Source organism: Nansenia antarctica (assembly GCF_963989245.1).
Source record: "Nansenia antarctica genome assembly, chromosome: 20".
Taxonomy (NCBI): domain Eukaryota; kingdom Metazoa; phylum Chordata; class Actinopteri; order Argentiniformes; family Microstomatidae; genus Nansenia; species Nansenia antarctica.
Genome location: NC_137693.1, coordinates 8,565,477 through 8,585,232, shown reverse-complemented (window position 1 = coordinate 8,585,232; position 19,756 = coordinate 8,565,477). Strand labels below are relative to the sequence as shown.

The 19,756-nt window shown below is 43.1% G+C and overlaps 1 protein-coding gene across 1 annotated transcript; it reads right to left on the bottom strand.

Annotated features, from left to right (window-relative positions):
• Positions 1–4,578: 4,578 nt before the first annotated feature.
• On the bottom strand, positions 4,579–18,846 carry LOC308174330 (axonemal dynein light chain domain-containing protein 1-like; the record flags this gene model as incomplete). The annotated part of the gene is made up of 25 exons (XM_080549409.1): positions 4,579–4,694; positions 5,449–5,579; positions 6,382–6,473; positions 6,738–6,866; positions 7,311–7,370; positions 7,945–8,088; positions 8,548–8,638; positions 9,261–9,454; positions 9,555–9,648; positions 10,036–10,252; positions 10,490–10,724; positions 11,130–11,199; positions 11,638–11,804; positions 12,250–12,351; positions 12,940–13,060; positions 13,708–13,812; positions 13,940–14,076; positions 14,975–15,100; positions 15,881–15,992; positions 16,277–16,333; positions 16,762–16,847; positions 17,594–17,696; positions 17,871–17,974; positions 18,119–18,294; positions 18,729–18,846. 25 exons carry the CDS (start codon positions 18,844–18,846, stop codon positions 4,579–4,581), a joined length of 3,087 nt encoding a protein of 1,028 aa, XP_080405535.1.
• Positions 18,847–19,756: the final 910 nt, after the last annotated feature.

The window sequence follows — 19,756 nt, the reverse complement described above, 5'->3', positions numbered from 1 at the left end:
GGTGGAATGGCGGCAGGCTGTGTGACAGTGACAGCACTGGCAGCAGCACAGGCAGCCGCAAAGGCAGCAGCAAAGGAAGCCGGAAAGGCAGCAGCAAAGGAAGCCGGAAAGGCAGCCGGAAAGGAAGCAGCAAAGGCAGCCGGAAAAGTAGCCTTAAAGGCAGCAGTTCAGGTAAGTCATCATAACTGTTCAAATCCAAATGACAGCATGTTGTCTCTATGGACCTGTAGGGTTAAGTCCTATCTGAATGTGTGTGATGTTGAGCAGAGGAATGCACCTGGAGCTAATAGTACAGGCATTTTGTGAGAAAAGAGGGGGGAACCTCAGACAAATTGCAACAGAAAATCTTTCAACTGTTTATTGCTCATAAATGTCTCCTATATGACATATAAAAAGTCTTAAGAAATCAAAGTGGTGGAAAGTATATATTTTTTACCATAACCTGGTAACACGTTTTTGCTTCCAAAAATGACATTATAAAGCTTTAAAATGTTGAAACTTTAATCGAATCACTAAATTAATATGCTTTTATACAAGGCAACATAAATTGGCAGTAATCAACATTAATATAGGCATTGATTAACAACAATTGAAAACAATATTATTAAAATATCACTTTTATGTTACTTTCAAAATATTTGTGACTGGTAGATTTGCACTAATCAACATGTTGGCACTATTGAACAAAAACGTAAACATGTTTATCAAAAACGTTATCAAAAACTTTATCAGTAGGTGTCTGGTTCATCTTCACCATCTTCATCGTCATCATCTTCATCACATGCAGACTGAGATGAGTTTGCACACCCCAATCCTTTGCAGTTGCTACATGCAACAGAGCACTCAATGCCATGCTTCTTGCATGTGCACCTCAGGCTGCTGCAGTCTGTCTTGCAGGTGCATCTGATGAACTGGAGGAGTTCCTGTGGAGCTGGTGGTAAGTGAGTTTGGACAGGGACAAGCCTCATCACTCTCTTTCCATCCCCATTCTTGAGGCAGGAGTTCATTTGAGGTTCCCTTCCACTGCTGCACCTGGTAGGACACACAAAGACTGTGGTACTTCGCTGCTGCTGACGTAGGTGGCAGATTGCGGCTGTACATGAGAAGTGCTAATAGCTACCTTCTCACAAAAGCGATAGAGAGTCGAGTCCCTCCCCAGGTTTCCCATTGTCCAGGCACAGCAAAGCATTCTCTCCTGCTGACACAACTGCTGACTATGTGTCAAACACTTTAGCTTGCTCATAGAAGTCATCACTGTTTGTGAATTTCTTGAGGGGAGCTCCTTTCCCAATGCCATAAATACGGGAGGTAGTGTCACACCTCACAAGCAAGATCCAGGTGTTTGTCAACAAATGCCTGCGGTACATCCTCAAGCTGTGGTGGCCCATCCGAATCACAAATGAAGAGCTGTGGAGAATAACAAACCAGGACAGCATAGCTACCACCATCAAAAGGAGACGTTCCACACAGTGGCGGATACAGAAAGTGGCTGATGGGTAGGCCTGGAAAAATCTGGGTGGGCCTGAGTGAAACTCATCACCGCACGTTTTAGACCTATGTATGAGCAGCCAGATGGATGGAACACAACCGGGCTCGCGATCATAGGCGCCGATTTATGTTTCTGCTCGTGGGTGCTCGAAACATTTGGGTACGACCAACACGCATGCACACACACACACGCACGCAAAATATTCGCAGGGACTGGAGGAGATCACTATGCAGACCATGAAACGAACGGAAAATAAATAAAGTACCTGTCTACCCAGAGAATGCAACGGACAGCCAAACAAGTTATTATAATACACACACGCAAGGCATTCAAGTGCCCGCAATAGTCAACGAATTAACCAATAACCATCAACTATGGAGGACCAAGTATAGAAATTGTAATAAGAAATGCCTGTATTATCATTTGCAAGCTTTTAACTGTGGGTGTTGACAGTCCAGTGCAAACCGAAAGCTCAAGTTGAATCATACATGTACCTGGCTCGGACCAGTTGTGGTGATCCATCATTTTATTACAAAACCTAACGCTGCTTATTAGGGGATTTACGTAAACTGGTGTATACACATATATTGTTGTGTAAAGTTGTGTGCTTCTATTGTATTATATTATTATATCCAGTGAAGGCATACACAATGTTGTTCCACACAAATGTTTCCCTCTTCGTTTTAATCTTGGAAAGTCTCATAAAATATATACTTCACCGAACTATTACAGCGCTGTCTCGGACTCTCCGCACGTCAGCGTGTGGCGTCATCATCTGTTATTGTGAATAAATAAGATTTCTAGACAAGGCCTGGTCCAAACTTTCATTATTTTCACTGACTTCCAGACGTGGCTTTTTAAGAAAGCGGGGCAATGTTAGCTGTTTAGCCATCGTAGCGCGCACACTGAACAACTGGTCACGGTCAACTGAACAATCAGAGTAAACGTAAAAGAGGAAGCAATGTAAACGTAAGAGAGGAAGTTGAATATTATTAGTATTAATACATACTTTTAATCATTTCCAAGACAAAACTATTCACATTACAGTTAGTTAGTGAAAATTAAACTTTAAAAATATTTTATTATAAAAAAACATGTTTTTTTATGAATCTGACTGGGTGGGCCAGCTGTCAATCTGGGTGGGCCTGGGCATAGAGGAGAAGCCTCTCTATGTGTTACCTATGTCCAGTGTACTAGAACCACTCTAACAGGAGTGTTTGTCCGTGAATAACACCGGCTATGCCCGGGGTAGAAACACAAGACTATAGCTGGATAAGGTCTACAGGTCTACACGGTCATTTTAAGCCGTCGACCAGCCCTCTACGACCACGGGAAGTCATGTTAAAAGTGAAGATACTTCTGTTAAACTAAGCTAAGCTAAACATCGCTAATCGCTAACTCCCTCCTGGGCTTAAAGTGACAAGTAATAACGTTGTGAAAAAAACCGTCAGATCAGATAGATATAAGGGTTATTTTGATAAACCGGATACATTTTGTGAATATATATGGTTACTTTCTCGCCTGAAAACATTAAAACTTCATAAAATGACATATTAACACTTGTAGAGCCAAATTAAAGCTTTTCGCTAATGGCGGCCAAAACGGAGGTTTCAAAAACACTAGACTGCCGCGTCACAGTCGCCAGCTGGTCGTGACGCGTGCCAGCTGGTCGTGACGCGTTAGGTCGTGACGCGCTGATGGCCGTGCACACGATTTGGCAGTGCACACGATTTGGCATGACAGACCCTCAGGACTCAGGAGTGAGACATTTTGTGTGGTTGCTAATATTGTATTGTAGCCCTGGAATTGGGCAAAAACCCCACAAAGGATGGAAGTAAATTGCAGCTTTTCTGATTCATTCTTGTTGCCTAATACTTTACAGTTGTACAGTCAACTATTCTGTCTGATTACTATAAATCAAACCATTATTATACCCGTGCACCTGTCTTCACGAATTTGAATGCTGATGACATCATCCCGGGGTGCCCTTAACTAGCCTAAACGTGTCATACCTGACCTGACCACTGGGTAGAAATCAAACTGAAATATCTTACACTTCGATATTCAGTGCCTTCGGAATTAAGTATAAGTATTTAGACCCCTTCACTTTTTCCACATTTTGTTATGTTATAGACATTTAAAATGGATTACATTTTTAAAAAAAGGTTTTCCATCAATCCACACGTAATACCCCAGAATGACGAAGTGAAAACACATTTTTTGAAACTTCGATAAATGTATTACATACAGAAATATGAAGCCTAATACAGAATATAACATATTAAATACAGAAATACCTCACGTACATAAGTATTCACACCCTTTGTCTGACCCTCTTAAAATGAGCTAAAATAAGACAATGTCATCAACAAATCACTCAATGAGTCCATATTAATGCAATGATAATAGCTCATGTCATTTTGGAATTAATATCTTTGTTTTTATAGGGTCTCTGATAGGAATCAATTACACACTGTGTCGATTAGGATGTCACTACCAACTCAGCAAATGTAATACATTTCTAGATAGATAGATAGACAGATAGATAGAAAGACAGATCTAAATCCTCAGATGTCTACCTCCACCAACGGTCTGAACAGTGGGTTGTTGAGATATTTACCACTGTTGCTAGCCAATCAGAATCCAGTATCCATGTCAAATCTCAGCAATGACACCGTGACACTGTCCTGCTGGTGATGCTGGGGAGGTTCTCTCTCTATTTCTCTGTCTCTCTCTCTCTCTCTCTCTCTCTCTCTCTCTCTCTCTCTCTCTCTCTCTCTCTCTCTCACACACTCTCTCCCTACATCCTGATGGGCAGTCTTACCACCTTACCCCCCCCACACACACCACTCCTTTGAGACATACAAACATACGCCTGCTGTGAAGACACAACTGTTAGACTACAAATTAACGTTTTTGTAAAGTAATTTCTCCACAAGTGAAATGCAAAAACAAAAACACATGACGAAACACATGATGAAACATGTGATGAAACACGTCACCCTGCTGTTATTTATTTGTCTAATAGACTTTCAGCAGATCTGGATTTTTTACTGCAGTACCTCTGCCGGTACTGGTACTGGTGCTGGTCAGCGTTTCTTGGGCTTGGTCTGTTTGGGACTGGACTCAGGCTTCTGACGCACAACTTTGGGTTCAGGGGTGGCCACCTTCTTTGGGGCTGCCGCCACTACAGACTTCTTGCTCACTGTAATACAAAAATATGGGTGTGAGTGTCCAAATTCAAACAGTCACTGTTTACATTATAAGAGGAGACTGGAGGGTGGAGTAAAATCACAGAGAGGTCTACTGTGGTTTACAATAATGTCAGTCGCAGGTTTCCAGGCCATTAAGTTGAGAGAGCGTGAGCTTAGAATTATAAGGTTCTATCTCCGTTTAGGGTAGTTCAGAGATATTGAGCGTCAAAGTTGTTACATTCCATTATGTTTTGTGAGATGGAACCGTTGTATTTTATGAATTACTAACTAAAAAATGTCAACATTTTAAAAATAACACCACACAGGCATTAATACACACCTAATGGATCAGATTATGTAAAAAAAATCAATTTTGACAAAAATGGAGATAGAACCTTATAATTCTAACGTCACGAGAGTTCTGACCTTCCTGTAAATCGTCAATTGATGTCAGTGGCAAGTTTGCACAAAGAGTTGAATTAAGAGTACATTTGAAATTAGGATTCAGGCCTATACAAAATAGCCTGCTCTGGTGGGGGAAAATGATCTCTTCACATAAAGATGTATTATGTTTTATATTACGTGTTTTTTTTACCTGCAATGTCACTGTTATGTGTTATGAAGGTGATCCATGTGTGTTATAGTGTTGACATAAAAATGTAGGTGAGTTATTGATTTGTCTATGACAGTGGTGAGTTATTGATTTGTCTATGACAGTGGTGAGTTATTGATTTGTCTTAGTCTGTGGTTGAGGTGGTAGCTGACCTTTGGGCTCCAGACTGGGCCGGCCCTGTAGCTGTCTCTCCAGGTGCTGGATCTTCTCCAGCGCTGCCTGGAGGGCCTCCTCTGCCTTCAGGGCCCGGACCTCTGAACACTGGGCACGGACCTCAACCCCACTGAGAAACATACAGAAACATGCACGAGCACACACACACACACACATGCACACACACACACACACACACACACACACTGGTATGGGAACTGCACTGCGCCAACATCGCAAAAACGCTGCAAAGGGTAGTGCGGACAGCTGAGAGAGAGTATCAGCGGATGTGAGCTTCCCTCCACCCATGACACCTACAAGGACCGGTGTGCCAGAAAGGCCCTCAGGATTATTAGGGACCCCAGCCACCCCAATCAGTAACTGTCCAAGCTACTGCCGTCGGGGAAATGGTACTGATGCCTCAGGGCTAAAACCCAGAGGATGTAAACAGATTGCCAAACATATATTATATGACTACTTGCACACTACTGATTACTTTGTACTGTATTATATTGCATTTTATCTCATTGTACTTTGTACAGCATTTTGCACTATTGACTACACTGTAATATGACTGGTTACTACCATTACTTGATTACTACTTATTTTACTTTACTTATTACTTATTTTACTTTATTATTGTGGTTGTGTATCTTGATGCTGCCATGCCAATGTTGAGGAACCAAAGCCAAATAGTTTTACTGTTGTATACACTGGGATGTAATGAAAGTGATTCTGATTCAGATTCTGACACACACACACACACACACACACACACACACACACACACACACACATGCAAACACACACACACACACACACACACACATAGTCCTGAAATCATACATGTAACCAAATGTGAAGTACTATAATACTAATCTTTCAAAAACAAACACACATACTGTATACAATTATTAAAATTAATAACTCACAGTATCTCTGTCTGCAGAAGCCTCACTGTGGCCAAGGCATCAAAGGCTTTGTGAGCGTTGTCAGTGTGTGGACACACAACCATCTCCTCAGTCTGATACAACAAACACACAAGAGTTTCTTTCTTTCTTTTAAAAAAATATGTATTCAGAACATTTCTGCTTTATTGGGATAGAGACAGTAGAGATTGACAGGAAGGATGGGTGAGAGAGAGGAGGATAGAGACAGTAGAGATTGACAGGAAGGAGGGGTGAGAGAGAGGGGGGATGAAAGGGACTAGGAACTAGTAGTGTGTGTGTGTATATCTATATTATAGATATTCTATAATCTATATTTTACATGCGAACAGTGCACCCACCCCGTCCAGCTGTATAGTCTCCTCTCCCAGGGTTCTCTCAATGAGGTTGCCGTCATGACCGATCAACTTCAAGATAGAGCCTACCTGTGGGTCTCCCCCCATGGCCTCTTCAAGGCCCTCTGTCTCCCCCTGCAGGAAAAGAGCCACAATGCGCTGTGAAGTGTTCATGTAGTTGGGTATATCATGTAGATGGGTAAAATGTAGTGCTGGTTTAATTGGTGCTGGTCCGAATGAAGAGTGTCGACGATGGTGTTGAAAATTCAGCATTAAAGTTTTAGTTAACGCTATTCACCACTAAAAATGTACATAGGGCATACCCCATCATTTGGGGGTACATGGAAGTGTTGGTTATTTCCCCAAGTACAAAAATAATCAGATTGTCTGAATTAGAATTCCTTGTTGAACGCTACTCAGGTCATTGACGTACAGTAAGAGGTCCTGCCCAGTTCTGTTTTAAGTTAAAACCTCTGTTTCATCATTCTGTTTTATATCTAAAGTACTGTATATACTGTAGTGATTGTCTGACATCCGTCAATCAGTACTCACTGATTGGCTAATCACCGGCAATGGCACCTGACCCTCAGCTTCCACCTCCTCCTTCTCCGACACCTCTTGAGAAATCACTGTGGTCCCCTAAAAAGAGAGTCAGGTCGATCGTTATCAATCTAATCTCAGAACCCAGAATCTCATCTCTCGATTGAGATTATCGGGGCGCAGGAAGTAACAAACTGGGGACAAATCTCCAATTCCAAATCTTCGCTTGCAATGCCTCTCCCATTCTGCCCTGCCATAAGTCTATGATATTTACAACCCGACTGGAATGGATTGCACAAAATAAGAAATAAAGCATGGAGCATGTCTAACCCTAACCCTCACCCATCATTCTAGCAGGTGTAGTGTGCATTACATTTCCTCTTTGAAAATAAATCTGATTGAAATCCCAGCCTCCATTTGTAGCACATACTAGGCTCCTCTCTATTTGTCAAAATTTGTGCGGCAGTAAAAATGTAGCGGATGCATCACGTGAATAAGGCTGTGCGATCAGACTGTCCATTTAAATGATAAAGCATAAACAAAAACTATGATGTTTTAAGGTGTTACAAAAAAATAAACATGGTATTCAATATTTACATCTCAAAGCCATACAGATAGGTAGGGAGGGACCACAGCAAATACAAATATAATGAAAATATTTCAGTGTCCTCACTAGGGATTGCAGGCTGGCGACTGCAGAGGGAAGGATGTGGGTGGCAGAGGAGACCACGTTCATGGTGACGCGCAGCTCCACAGGGCTGCCTCTCACCTCAGACACCAGGGTCTGACAGGCGTCCATCCACTCAGCACACTCCCTCTGACAGGGGGCACACGCATGTGCACACGCATGTGCAAACATACACAGACAGAGAGACAGACAGACAGACACAAACACACACAGAGGCACATGTAAAGATATTGTGTGAGACCAGTCGCAAAAGGAAAAAAAAAAACATCAACTTTGCAAAAGGAAAATCCAGGCTTATTTTCTCACGAGATGTATCAAAATAAGCCTTGGATTTTACTTTAGCGACATTGATGGAATACCCCCCTGCAGCCGGTAGCACAGTTAGGCTTAGGCTTAAGCCTAGTCCTGGACTAAAACACACTTTCAATGTAAAAGTCTCCATTGAAGATGCTTTTTGTAAGTCTAGGATTAGGCTTATTAAGCCTTGTCTGTGAAACCGGTCCCAGGAGTGTGAGAACAGGACCCCTGTTAGCATGCTTTAAAATAGCAAGGTATGGTTGGGGCTTGTTAATATGGGAGGTGGAGTACCTGCAGCTTGTTAAGCGCATAGAGCTCATTCTCAGGGTCATCCTGAGCCATGCTCCTCTGGATCTCCTCCTCTACAATAGCCTGGCAGGAGCTGCAGCGGGAAACACACATTCAGCTTGGACCCGACACATATGGGCGCCGATTTCACAGACAAGGCTAGAAGAGCCATGGGTGGGGTCATTTGACCAAGTGAGTAAAAATGTTTTCATATCTTTGCACTCGATCAAATTTCAGGAGCCTCCTTTCATGACATTTCCTAGATATGTGCGTTTCACATACCCCCCCAGTATCCTTACATTTTCAAAATCACATCAGAATAAGCTAGTATGAAGCTATTTTGCAGTTTTTCTATGTAGCAGGCAGACTAATTTACGAGAGACGCCGTCTACTGATCTTTGTGTGTCAGTAACGGCTTCCCATTCTAAAGTCTATGGTCCTAGACTAAGAAGCATCTTCAATGGAGATTTTACATCGAAAGTGTGATTTAGTCCAGGACTAGGCTTAATTAAGCCTTCTCTGTGAACCCGGAAACCATAATTAAATACGACTTTGAAACTGTGACACCATGATTCCAAGTACGGCAGCCATTTCTGGTCAAAGCACATTTCACACCAGCCGCGGCAGTGAGTCAAGAGTAGAAGCTGCGCTCTTATGAATTTACCATCATTGTGCTAAAAATAAAAAATAAAACACTCCAGAAACGTCTCTAGTACCTTGTGATGTACTTGGAGAAGTACTCTAGTTTCTGGGAGAGGTTCCTGGCGTCCTCCCCAAGTTTGTCCAGAGAGTCCTCTGTGTACCTGGGGTTAGGGGGGGGCGCGGGCTCCTGGTCCTCACAGTGATCAGGCACCTTGGCCAGGAGAAGGTCAACCATCCAGCGAGTCAGAGCTGTGTGGAGAGAGTTCACCTGGCAAAGAGGGGGACATGACATAGACAACAGGATTATATGTAGATATAAAGTAGGTAATGGTACCTATTGCCTATTCTTCAATCATCGCTCACAGTACCTCCTCACACAGCCTGAGGTTCTCACAGTCAAAGAAGTTGGTTTGCGTAGAGATAAACTCCCGCAAGGTGTTGAACACATCATCAATCTCAATCCTAGAACAGACACAGGGAAAAGTCTGATCAGATAACAGGATTCAATACTAACCAAACCTGACCTGAATCAAAAAGGTATTTCCAATATTTGATATATTTAAACTTCAAGTGTGCTTGATTTAGCTTGTCAGACACAGTGAAACTAATGGAATAGTCCCGACAGTCTAAACTCTGCATGCAAGGCAATCTAAATCCATAATTAAATCCAATAGCTGCTCCAATAGTGCATTTCGTCTGGTACTTGTACTGCAATGACAATAAAGTCAAATCTAATCTAATCTAATATAATATTTCAAACATGCAACATAGGTATTCAACCTAGCTCTTTTACAGACCCTGTAATGTCTATATTTGGCTTTTTCTTTATTCTTTCTACAACTCTCTCACTTGACGTGTGGTTTCTGTTTGACCCTCTCGTTCTCGGGCTGGGTGCTGTGCACATGCTGCAGGGCCTCCTTCTCCAGCTTCATCCAACCTTCGAGGGCCTTCTCCAGCTTCACCCAATCGCTGTAAGGCAGCGTCTCGGTGCGGCCAATCAGGGCCTTCAGCTTGGTGGCCCATAACTCCATTACCCCGACCAGGGACATCAGTTGCTTGTGTATTCCTGAAAGTGCCAGTACTCAAATAGTCAAATATAAATGTACAATGGAGTAACAGTGTGCTGTTTAGGTGGGATTTCAGGTGTGAGAGATTTGCTTTGGTTGAGGCAAACAGTGGTTTGACAACCCTAATTAGAATATACAATTTGTCATCCCAAAGTCCGGTTCCCTTCACTACACAACATTCTTTAGGTCTTCTGAGCATACAGTGTCAAAAAAAAAAAAAAACTACTCTCCCTCACCACTCTCCCCATTGATGCGGGTGCCCAGCTGCGTGTGGAGCTCAGACACAACGTGGCCCAGTTCCCTCATGGCCTCCTGGCCTCTAGGGGGCGCTCCGCCAGGCGCCGGGTGTCTCCTGAAGAGCTGCAGGCCCACCTCCACCCAGGCCTCCTGAAGCCCCCCCAGCGTGTTGAGGGTCTCCTGGCAGGAGAGGAGGTCCTCGCCTCCGTATCGCTCACACTCTTTGGTCAACACCTGCCGGAAGAGGGTGTGGGGTTAGGGTTAGGGTTAGGGTTGGGGTTTAGACACAATGCAGATTATGTGTAGAGACATTAGATGTGTACAATATTCCAAGTGTAGAGATTAGAACTATATGCTTGCACACGCATAAACGCATGTGCGCACACACGCACACACACACACACACACACACACACACACACACACACACACATACACACACACACATACACACACATACACACACACACACACACATACACACACACACACACACACACACACACACACGCACACACACACACGCACACACACACACACACACACACACACACTCACACACAAAGACATCATCATGATTACAAAAGAAACGTGAATACAGTAACGGTAGAAAACAGGTACAGTAGAATAGAGTCTCACATTGGACCACTGTTTCAAATCTGTAAGAAGTTGCTCCTCTGAAACCTTCTCGAATTTTGGATCCGGACTCCTTGAAACAATAAACAGCAACAAAAAACAACAACATACAGTAGTGATATAAATACATACTACTACTTAAAGGTAGACTTAGAGATATGAAGTAGCCACTAAATAGCGGGGTGATGTTCGGCAGCGATAACTAGCCGAATGAGGACATTTCACTCGCTATAAAGTTCTGGAACTTTCATAAGTGAGTGAAACATAATTTGCTTGGGTGAATCTGAACCATCTCTGAAGGCATTCACTTCCTGTGGTAAATTCATATCACTGAGTCTACGTTTAGGTCTGGCATAGCTTTGTAGAGTTCCAACATGTTTATGGACCTTACTTTGTCTGTGGGTATAATACAGACAATCTTGAGCTGTATTACAGCACCAATGGCAGCTTGGCAGCTACAAAATAAAAACACCCCTGTGTGTAAAACACATCACCGTATATTGCACATTACTTGATGTTGGAGCCACAGAAGGTGTGCCACTTGACGACGACAGCCTCGACGGCCCTGATCTTCTCACACGTGGCGTGCTCCGCCTCCCCCAGGCTCTGCATGAACACAGTCAGCTGGTCCTTCCACTGGCCCGTCAGCTGCAGGACACGACTCAGGTCCTCAGAGTCCTGCAGGCAGGACAACAATGGAGAGGTTTTTAATTTAAATGTTTTAATTATTTATTTTTTTGCATATTTTTCATTTTATTGGATGGAGTTAGTGAAGGTAGACAGGAAAGTAAGGAGGGGAGGGCATGTCAGCAGGGCATGGGCCGGATTCAAACCCATGCCAACATGGGCATATGTGTGCACTGTAGACTGCGGGGCTGGACCACACCCCAGGCCACAACAATGAATAGCAACATGACACATTTCCTACTTAACATGCAGTTCAACTCGATAGATTCTTTTAAAGAAAATAATAATAAAAAATTAATATAGACTCACCCCCCTCTATTACGCAAAGCGTCAGCCTCCGATAGGCGACCGTGGAGCAGTTAAGGGTTACTTGGCCTTGGCCAAGGCCTTTCTAACCTCTAGGCTACCTGGCTGCTTCCCTAAGTGTAGTGTTTACCTTGGATGTGAGGAAGACTGTGAAGTGTTCAGCAGTCTTGGTCCAGGTCTGCTCACTCACATGAAGCCTGCTGGCCAGCTGCAGGTTGTTCAACTTGATCACCTGGGAGGAAATACAGTAAGCAGACATCAACAACTCAGAAAAAATCATAATTTGATCAACAAATTCAATTCAACAGACAAGAAAGGCACTTAAGCACTGCTCCATTCCCATCTCACACTGTAAACCAATACCAATATAATAATGAAATACAAATACAGACATATGAGAACCCTCTACATGCTACAACAGAGAACAGAATTCCGTTGACCAGGTCCTGTATTACATTCAGCTGTTGGTGCTTTAAATAGCTACTGTAGGATTTAGAACAAAACTGTGAATGCCACAAATTAGAATAGTGACAGGGCTACCATGATGATGAATTTGATTAGGCCTAGACAATGGTAATAATATTTGTGTCTCCCTGTCATGAGAAAAATATTGCAGCTCTAACGTAATGTGTAGTGTACGCACACTAAGGCACAGCCATATCATCGCAAGGTCCCTGGTTTGATTTCAGCCATCGACATATCCTGCATGTCATCCCTCCTCTCTCTCACCCATCCTTTCTGTCAATCTCTACTGTGTCTACCCCAATAAAGCAGAAATGCCCTAAAAACATATATTCTTTAAAAACGGACAGGGCCAGACCTTGAGAGCCAGGTTGTAGGTGACTTTGCTCCACAGGTCGCGTTCATCGGACAACCTATCCACCTGTCCCTCCAGCCTCCGCCTCTGCAGCTCATACAGGTCATGGTACTCCCCCACTATACTGAGGTCACAGGTCACACAGGTCATACAGGGGTCATACAGGTCATACAAACCTGAAAACCTCAAAGGCCAACAACGTTTTTTGAAACCGGGAACAAGTCGGCAACCAACTGAAAAATGTAGCGAGTGTGTCATTGATTTTCAACACCGTTGATATTTATTACCATTCTTCAGAATAAAAGTCTGAACATTTTGATTGGTTGGCGACTTGTTCCCGGTTTCAAAAACCGTTGTTGGCCTTTGAGGTTTTGCTCAAAGCTGCTCTCACATAGTCAATGTTGTGTATCTGCCTCATCAGAGATGGGTTTACTAGGCGCTTCGATCTGTGCAAATGTTGCAACCTTGAGATATAAAGGAAAAACTAAGAACAAACATAGAACAGTACATTTAAAAAGTTACCTTTTAGATAATTCCATCCTGATGCTACACTTATTCCTACTGCACATGTACACCCTACAACTCATAGAAGTACTATTTCCTCTCCTAACCCTTCAATTACCTTATTTTGACCTGTAACTGTATGTTTTATCTCCTCTGAAAAAGCACACATGCAAATTCTGCACTTGTGGAAACGCTTCGTCAATCTCTGTGTGTAGGCCCATGTGGCCAACAGTATAGCCACAGTACGCTGGGCAGTCAGCGACTTACTCAGAGTTCTTCTGAGACTGCTCCAGAGTCTTGGCCAGCTCCACCTGCGCCCCCTCAGCCTGCTTCGACACGTACTCGTCATGCTCTCTCATCTTACTCAGCTCTCTGACGTGCATGAACACATGAGACATACAGAACGACAGACGGACAGACAGACAGTCACACACAAACACACTCAGAAACACACAAAAGTGAGAGTTCATAGTGTAATTTACTATACACACACACATACGTGTTGAGCTGGGTGATGGAGCTCTTGAAGCAGATGATCTCTTCAGTCAGTCTGCGGTCCAGGGCTCTCTGGGCCAGGGTCTCTGTGTGTAGACCCTTCAACTGTCGGGGGAGGCGGTCCAACAGAGCCACGTACCTCTGTCTGGAGCACAGGAGCAGACAGGAGGACAGACACACACAGGAGCAGACAGGAGGACAGACACACACAAGAGCAGACAGGAGTACAGACACACACAGGAGCAGACAGGAGGACAGACACACACAGAAGCAGACAGAAGTACAGACACACACAGGAGCAGACAGGAGGACAGACACACACAGGAGCAGAGAGACACACAGACACACACAGGAGCAGACAGGAGTACAGACACACACAGGAGCAGACAGGAGGACAGACACACACAGGAGCAGAGAGACACACAGACACACACAGGAGCAGACAGGAGGACAGACACACACAGGAGCAGAGAGACACACAGACACACACAGGAGCAGACAGGAGTACAGACACACACAGGAGCAGACAGGAGGACAGACACACACAGGAGCAGACAGGAGGACAGACACACACAGGAGCAGACAGAAGTACAGACACACACAAGAGTTTCAAAATCTTATTGTACTGGGAGGAAGCCATTGAAGTGTACAGTATGACAGTACAACAAAGTTACTATTCTCAAGCTCTCCTCTTCGAAAACACAGAATACTGTAGAAACACAATAATACAGTAACATCACAAAACACAGTAATATACCAGCAGCAGTGACTCTGTGGCTCAGTTGGTAGAGCGTGGTACTGACAACACTTAGGTTATGGTTAGGTGATTCCTGCTGGGACCTATATACGTATACGGAAAAAGTAATGCAGCACTCACTGCAATGTAAGTTGCTTTGGATAAAAGCATCAGCAAAAATTGCATAAACAGTACCAGTCAAACGTTTGGACACACTTTCCCATGCAATCGAATGGGAAAGTGTGTCCAAACCTTTTGACTGGTACTGTATGACGACGACCCTACACAGAATAATGTACGTACTGACCTGAGCTTGGCTAGGAGCTGTCCTCTGTCTGCACACTCCACACTGACCTGTCGGATCAGCTCGTGGAACACAATGTTATAGATGTTCTGCTCCACTCGTACCAGCTCCAACAGACCTCGCATCTGGGGGAGGTCACACATTTTTGAATAACAGACTGTACTGCCCTATACTAGTGGTGTAGTCTACGTGATACGCAGGACTACGCAGTATACCCACTAGGAAAGGCCAAGGATTTCCATATACCCACTTAAAAATGTGTGAGGATACGTAACAGCGTTTTGTGACAGAACTTTCACACTTTCATTCATAAAATTCACCCCGTCTGTGTTACGAAGCACTTGACTTTTGGACCATTGATATGAGGCTGGGAGGGGAAAATCACAGTATACCCACTAGAAAACACTAGACTACACCACTGCCCTATACCACTCAGAACTGCAACTCAGCTTTCGCCCACTGCTGTTTTTGCACACTGTACATACACTGTACATATTGTATTGATAACCTGTACAACCTTACATGTACAGTGTGTTGTACATGTACAGACACAGGTGAGATATGTACAGTAAGATATGTATTATGTACATAGCTAGGGCAGTGGTTATCAATACAATTATGTCCAGTATACAGTGTGCAAAAAGAGCAGTGGGCAAAAGCTGAATTGAGCAGTACAGTCTGTTACTCAACAGGCCGGATTCACAGACAAGGCTTAAGCCTAATCCTAGACTAAGAAGCATCTTCAATGGAGATTCACACTTTCATGGTTTTTGCACTATGCACTCTCTATCTGGCCAGATGCCGAATGCGTTTCGTTGTCTTTGTACTACCCTGCCAATGACAATTCAATTGAATCTGAATCTGTACTGTCCTGTATACTGTCACTGCTTGTTGTGGTTGTGTACCTGTGAGAGTCCACTCAGCTCTCTGTCCTCCGTGTTGTTGACTCCTGCTTTGTCCAGCAACTTGTCCATCACCTTCATCAGCTGCACAGCCTCCAGCCGGCCACTAGGCCTCCTAGTTACACACACACACACCAGGTTACACACACACACACACACCAGGTTACACACACACCGGGCAAGCAGTGAGACGCCTATGAAGCTTAAACACGGGGGCTGTGGCGCAGGAGGTAGAATAGGGTCCTATTTTTATCTATTTGGTATTAAACATTTATTTATCCAGGTTAGTCTGATTGAGATCAAATCAAATAATGTTTTAAGAGAGATAGGTCCAATAGTATTGATTTAGTGTTCTACTTCTAGACCCGTGCTGACATGAGAGTTACACTTTTCACTCACATGGATGGAAAGACTTTCAGCATCTTTTCACCATCCTCCAGCAGGACGGTGAATTTACTGAAAATGTAGAGGAAAACGAAATTGTGAGGTGCACCTGGGGGGTATTCCATCAATGTTGCTAAAGGAAAATCCAGTCTTATTTTGATAAGTCTTTGTGAGACTTATCAAAATAAGGCTGGATTTTTTTTATAAATCTCGCAGGATTTATCAAAATAAGCCTGGATTATTAGCAACATTGATGGAACACCCCCCTGGTGTCATTAAAGAGAGGGATATACAGTACAAAGTAGAATCAACTGTTGTCCTATCTAGGAACACTGGAAATTAGTGCTAGTGAAAGTGTTTATTGTGAAATGCAACTGACCATTTTTATTTCAATATGTCAATGTTTTAATTGCATCTCTTCCTATTAAAATAAACATATATAATATAATAATATAACATATAAATAACCAATAACCAATAAAGTAAACAACTTCACTGACTCGTCATAGCACTCCAGTCCCTGCACCCCTCTGTTCTTCACTATGTGGTATTCCTCTGGGATCAGCCTCTCCATAAGGCTCATGTCCTGGGGAGAGACCAACAACAGTAACAGGGGCCTGTAAAACCAACACCTACATTACTTTACACTTGACATTTAGCACATGCCTTTATCCGAAGCGACTTACAACAAGTACATTTGTCTAAAGTAAATGAATCATCTATACATCAGCCATCATAAGGAAAAATCTATGCTAGGGCCAGGACCTGGTGCCATCGGCAGTCACAATGCTAGAAGGAAGGATTATTATTTGGAAAGCAATGGAACAAAGTAGACACTAGGTTTGCGCAACAATTTACAAACACACCTCAAAGTAAAGTTCAATAGCTTCTGTTTACTGTGTAAGACTTGTTACCATTTTAGATTACAGAGATTACAAACTGAACTGGGCCGTATTCAATTTATGACCTTGTACAGTATGTGCTGTTGATGATCAACCTGATGAAAGAAACAAATCCATAATCCAATAATGATAAATGTGTATGGATGCTCTCTGATAACTGTGTATGGTCCCAACTGTTTTATGTCTGTCTGTCTTTCTTAAAATAAAATCTTGGGGTGTGTAAGTTGCATAGCACACATGCCATATCATTGCAGGGTCCCCGGTTCGATTCGGACCGTCGACATATCCTGCCTGTCATCCCCCCTCTCTTTCACCCATCCTTCCTGTCAATCTCTGTCTGTATCTCAATAAAGCAGAAATGCCTTAAAAACATATTTAAAAAAAAAAATCTTTATTGGCTATCATTCTGTGTGTGGCCCACTCTGCCTACCTTCTGAAGGCCCTGTGTGTGTGTGGGGCCCCTGTCAGCCATGGGCGGCAGGGGGATCCGCTCCCTCTTAGAGACCATGGCATCACACAGAAAAGAGATGTCCCTGTGACAGCACACAAAGCACACAAAGCACAGACAAGACAAGATAGTCAATATTGTTCTTTAAAAAATCAATATGCTCTCTAATTTTCCCATCCCAATGGCTTACTATAGGAGACATTCTGTAGACTACATAATTGCAATGCCAATCACCAATAAGGATTCTTAATGGACAAACCTGCCAGCTCCGGTCAAAGACGTTGGTTGGTCGAGAAAGTGTTTGTATTTCTTGCGGCCTACCGGATGATGCCAAACTGCGTCAGGGGGTCGTATTCCATGGACCTATGGCAGGGAGATTAACCGTTCAGATAAACCACAATACTAGACTGACATGAGGGAAGTTCTCAAGTGAGGATCTTCCTATAATGTCCAGGCTGTGACCAAAAAGAATGTGACAGAAGAGTTGAAGACATGACACTCCCATGCCTTGAAGTCTTTAGGGGTCTTGCTTAGACTCGGTAGTCCCAGCCGATCATGGGGACAGATGGTTGAGGTGAGGGTAGCAAGGAGTTCATCTGGGATCAGGTCATTATGTAGTGGGACAAGTTGCATCTTGGATCGGTCCGTCAAAGGCACTCTCTCTTTCAGCTCTGGGAGTTCTACTGCAGAGAACACATGCATTCAAAAGTACTTCACCCATATGTTGTGTTATATACAAATAGTAGTTAACGGTTCTATAATTGTATCATTGTATAGCCTGCTATAATTGTATACTTGTAGGCCTATCAAAAGTAGGATATCACAGTCTCTGAAATTTCAGATCATAGACTAGTGCATTGAGGGCACAGGCAGGAATGGCTATGAGCCAACATCCAGTAAGTGTCGTTATCCCGAGATCTCAAAAAAATGTATCCCGTTATCTCGGGAAAACAACAATTGTTATCTCAAGATTACCATGGCCTTTTAGGGATTCCGTAACTACCGTTTGTAGGCTATTCAATGCAATTAATTAATCGGGATACTATTAAATAATCAATGTTGATTCATTAACTGAAGTCTAATATTTAGGTTGCCCTGACTGAGACAGGTAGCCTACCTGCTCTCGTATCCACATCTGCGGGTGATGACAGAGGCTTTGAGGGAGACCTGCTCTGTCCCTCCGGTTTGGGTAAAGCTGGGGGTGACGGACTGGACTTCAGAGACGCATTATACATCCTGGACTAAACTAACCAGCTTGCTCATTCGATGACATGGACAATTATTTTAATTTAAACACCGTTGAACTCATTTTCAATGGTGTTTCAATGGAGTTTCAACTCCATTCAGTCGCGGTAATTTGATATGTTGACAGCTCAATGAAGCCAACTTTGTAAACGACAGAAAAGGATGTCGTAATATAAAATATAAGAAGTCCCAGTGCTGCTGTTATACTGTATATCAGCACTCATGGAATGCCTCTTGTCCAATCAAATGACTCAGTCGGAACTGACTGTTGTATATCAAAGCTGAATGCATCACAGATATGAACAGTCCTGTTGTTACTATGTTACTATGGACGCCACGGCACGATGGGTTTCCCGTATCCATGGAAGGTGGAGTCTGCGCATGCGCTCCAGATGAGAGAGCTTCTCTGGCTGTGTTCGAAATGGCATACTAGCATACTGCATACTAGCATACTCAATTAGTACTGCCTACTGCTTACTAAATTCATAATAAGTATGCCAATACAAGCCGACCGAAAATCTAGTATCCATTTCTTGCATACTCAAATTTCACATACTCTACAGTGTGAACGCACTGCATACTCAAAATCTACGTCATATCTAGTATGAGTAGTATGCTAGTATGCCATTCCGAACACAGCCTCTGACTGGATAAGTCACCCAAGTGACTGTAATCATATCAGGGAAGTTTCTCTACTGTAAATACAAAATAAAAAAAACTCTTAATTCTTCCTTCTTCTAGCATTATGACTGTCTGCCAATGACTCCTGGCCCGAGCAGAGATTACTTTTCTTGCGATGACCGATGGATAGATGATTAATTTACTTAGACAAATGTAGGCTATTTGTTGTAAGTTTCTTTGAATAAGGTGTCCACTAAATGCCAAATTAAATGTACATGT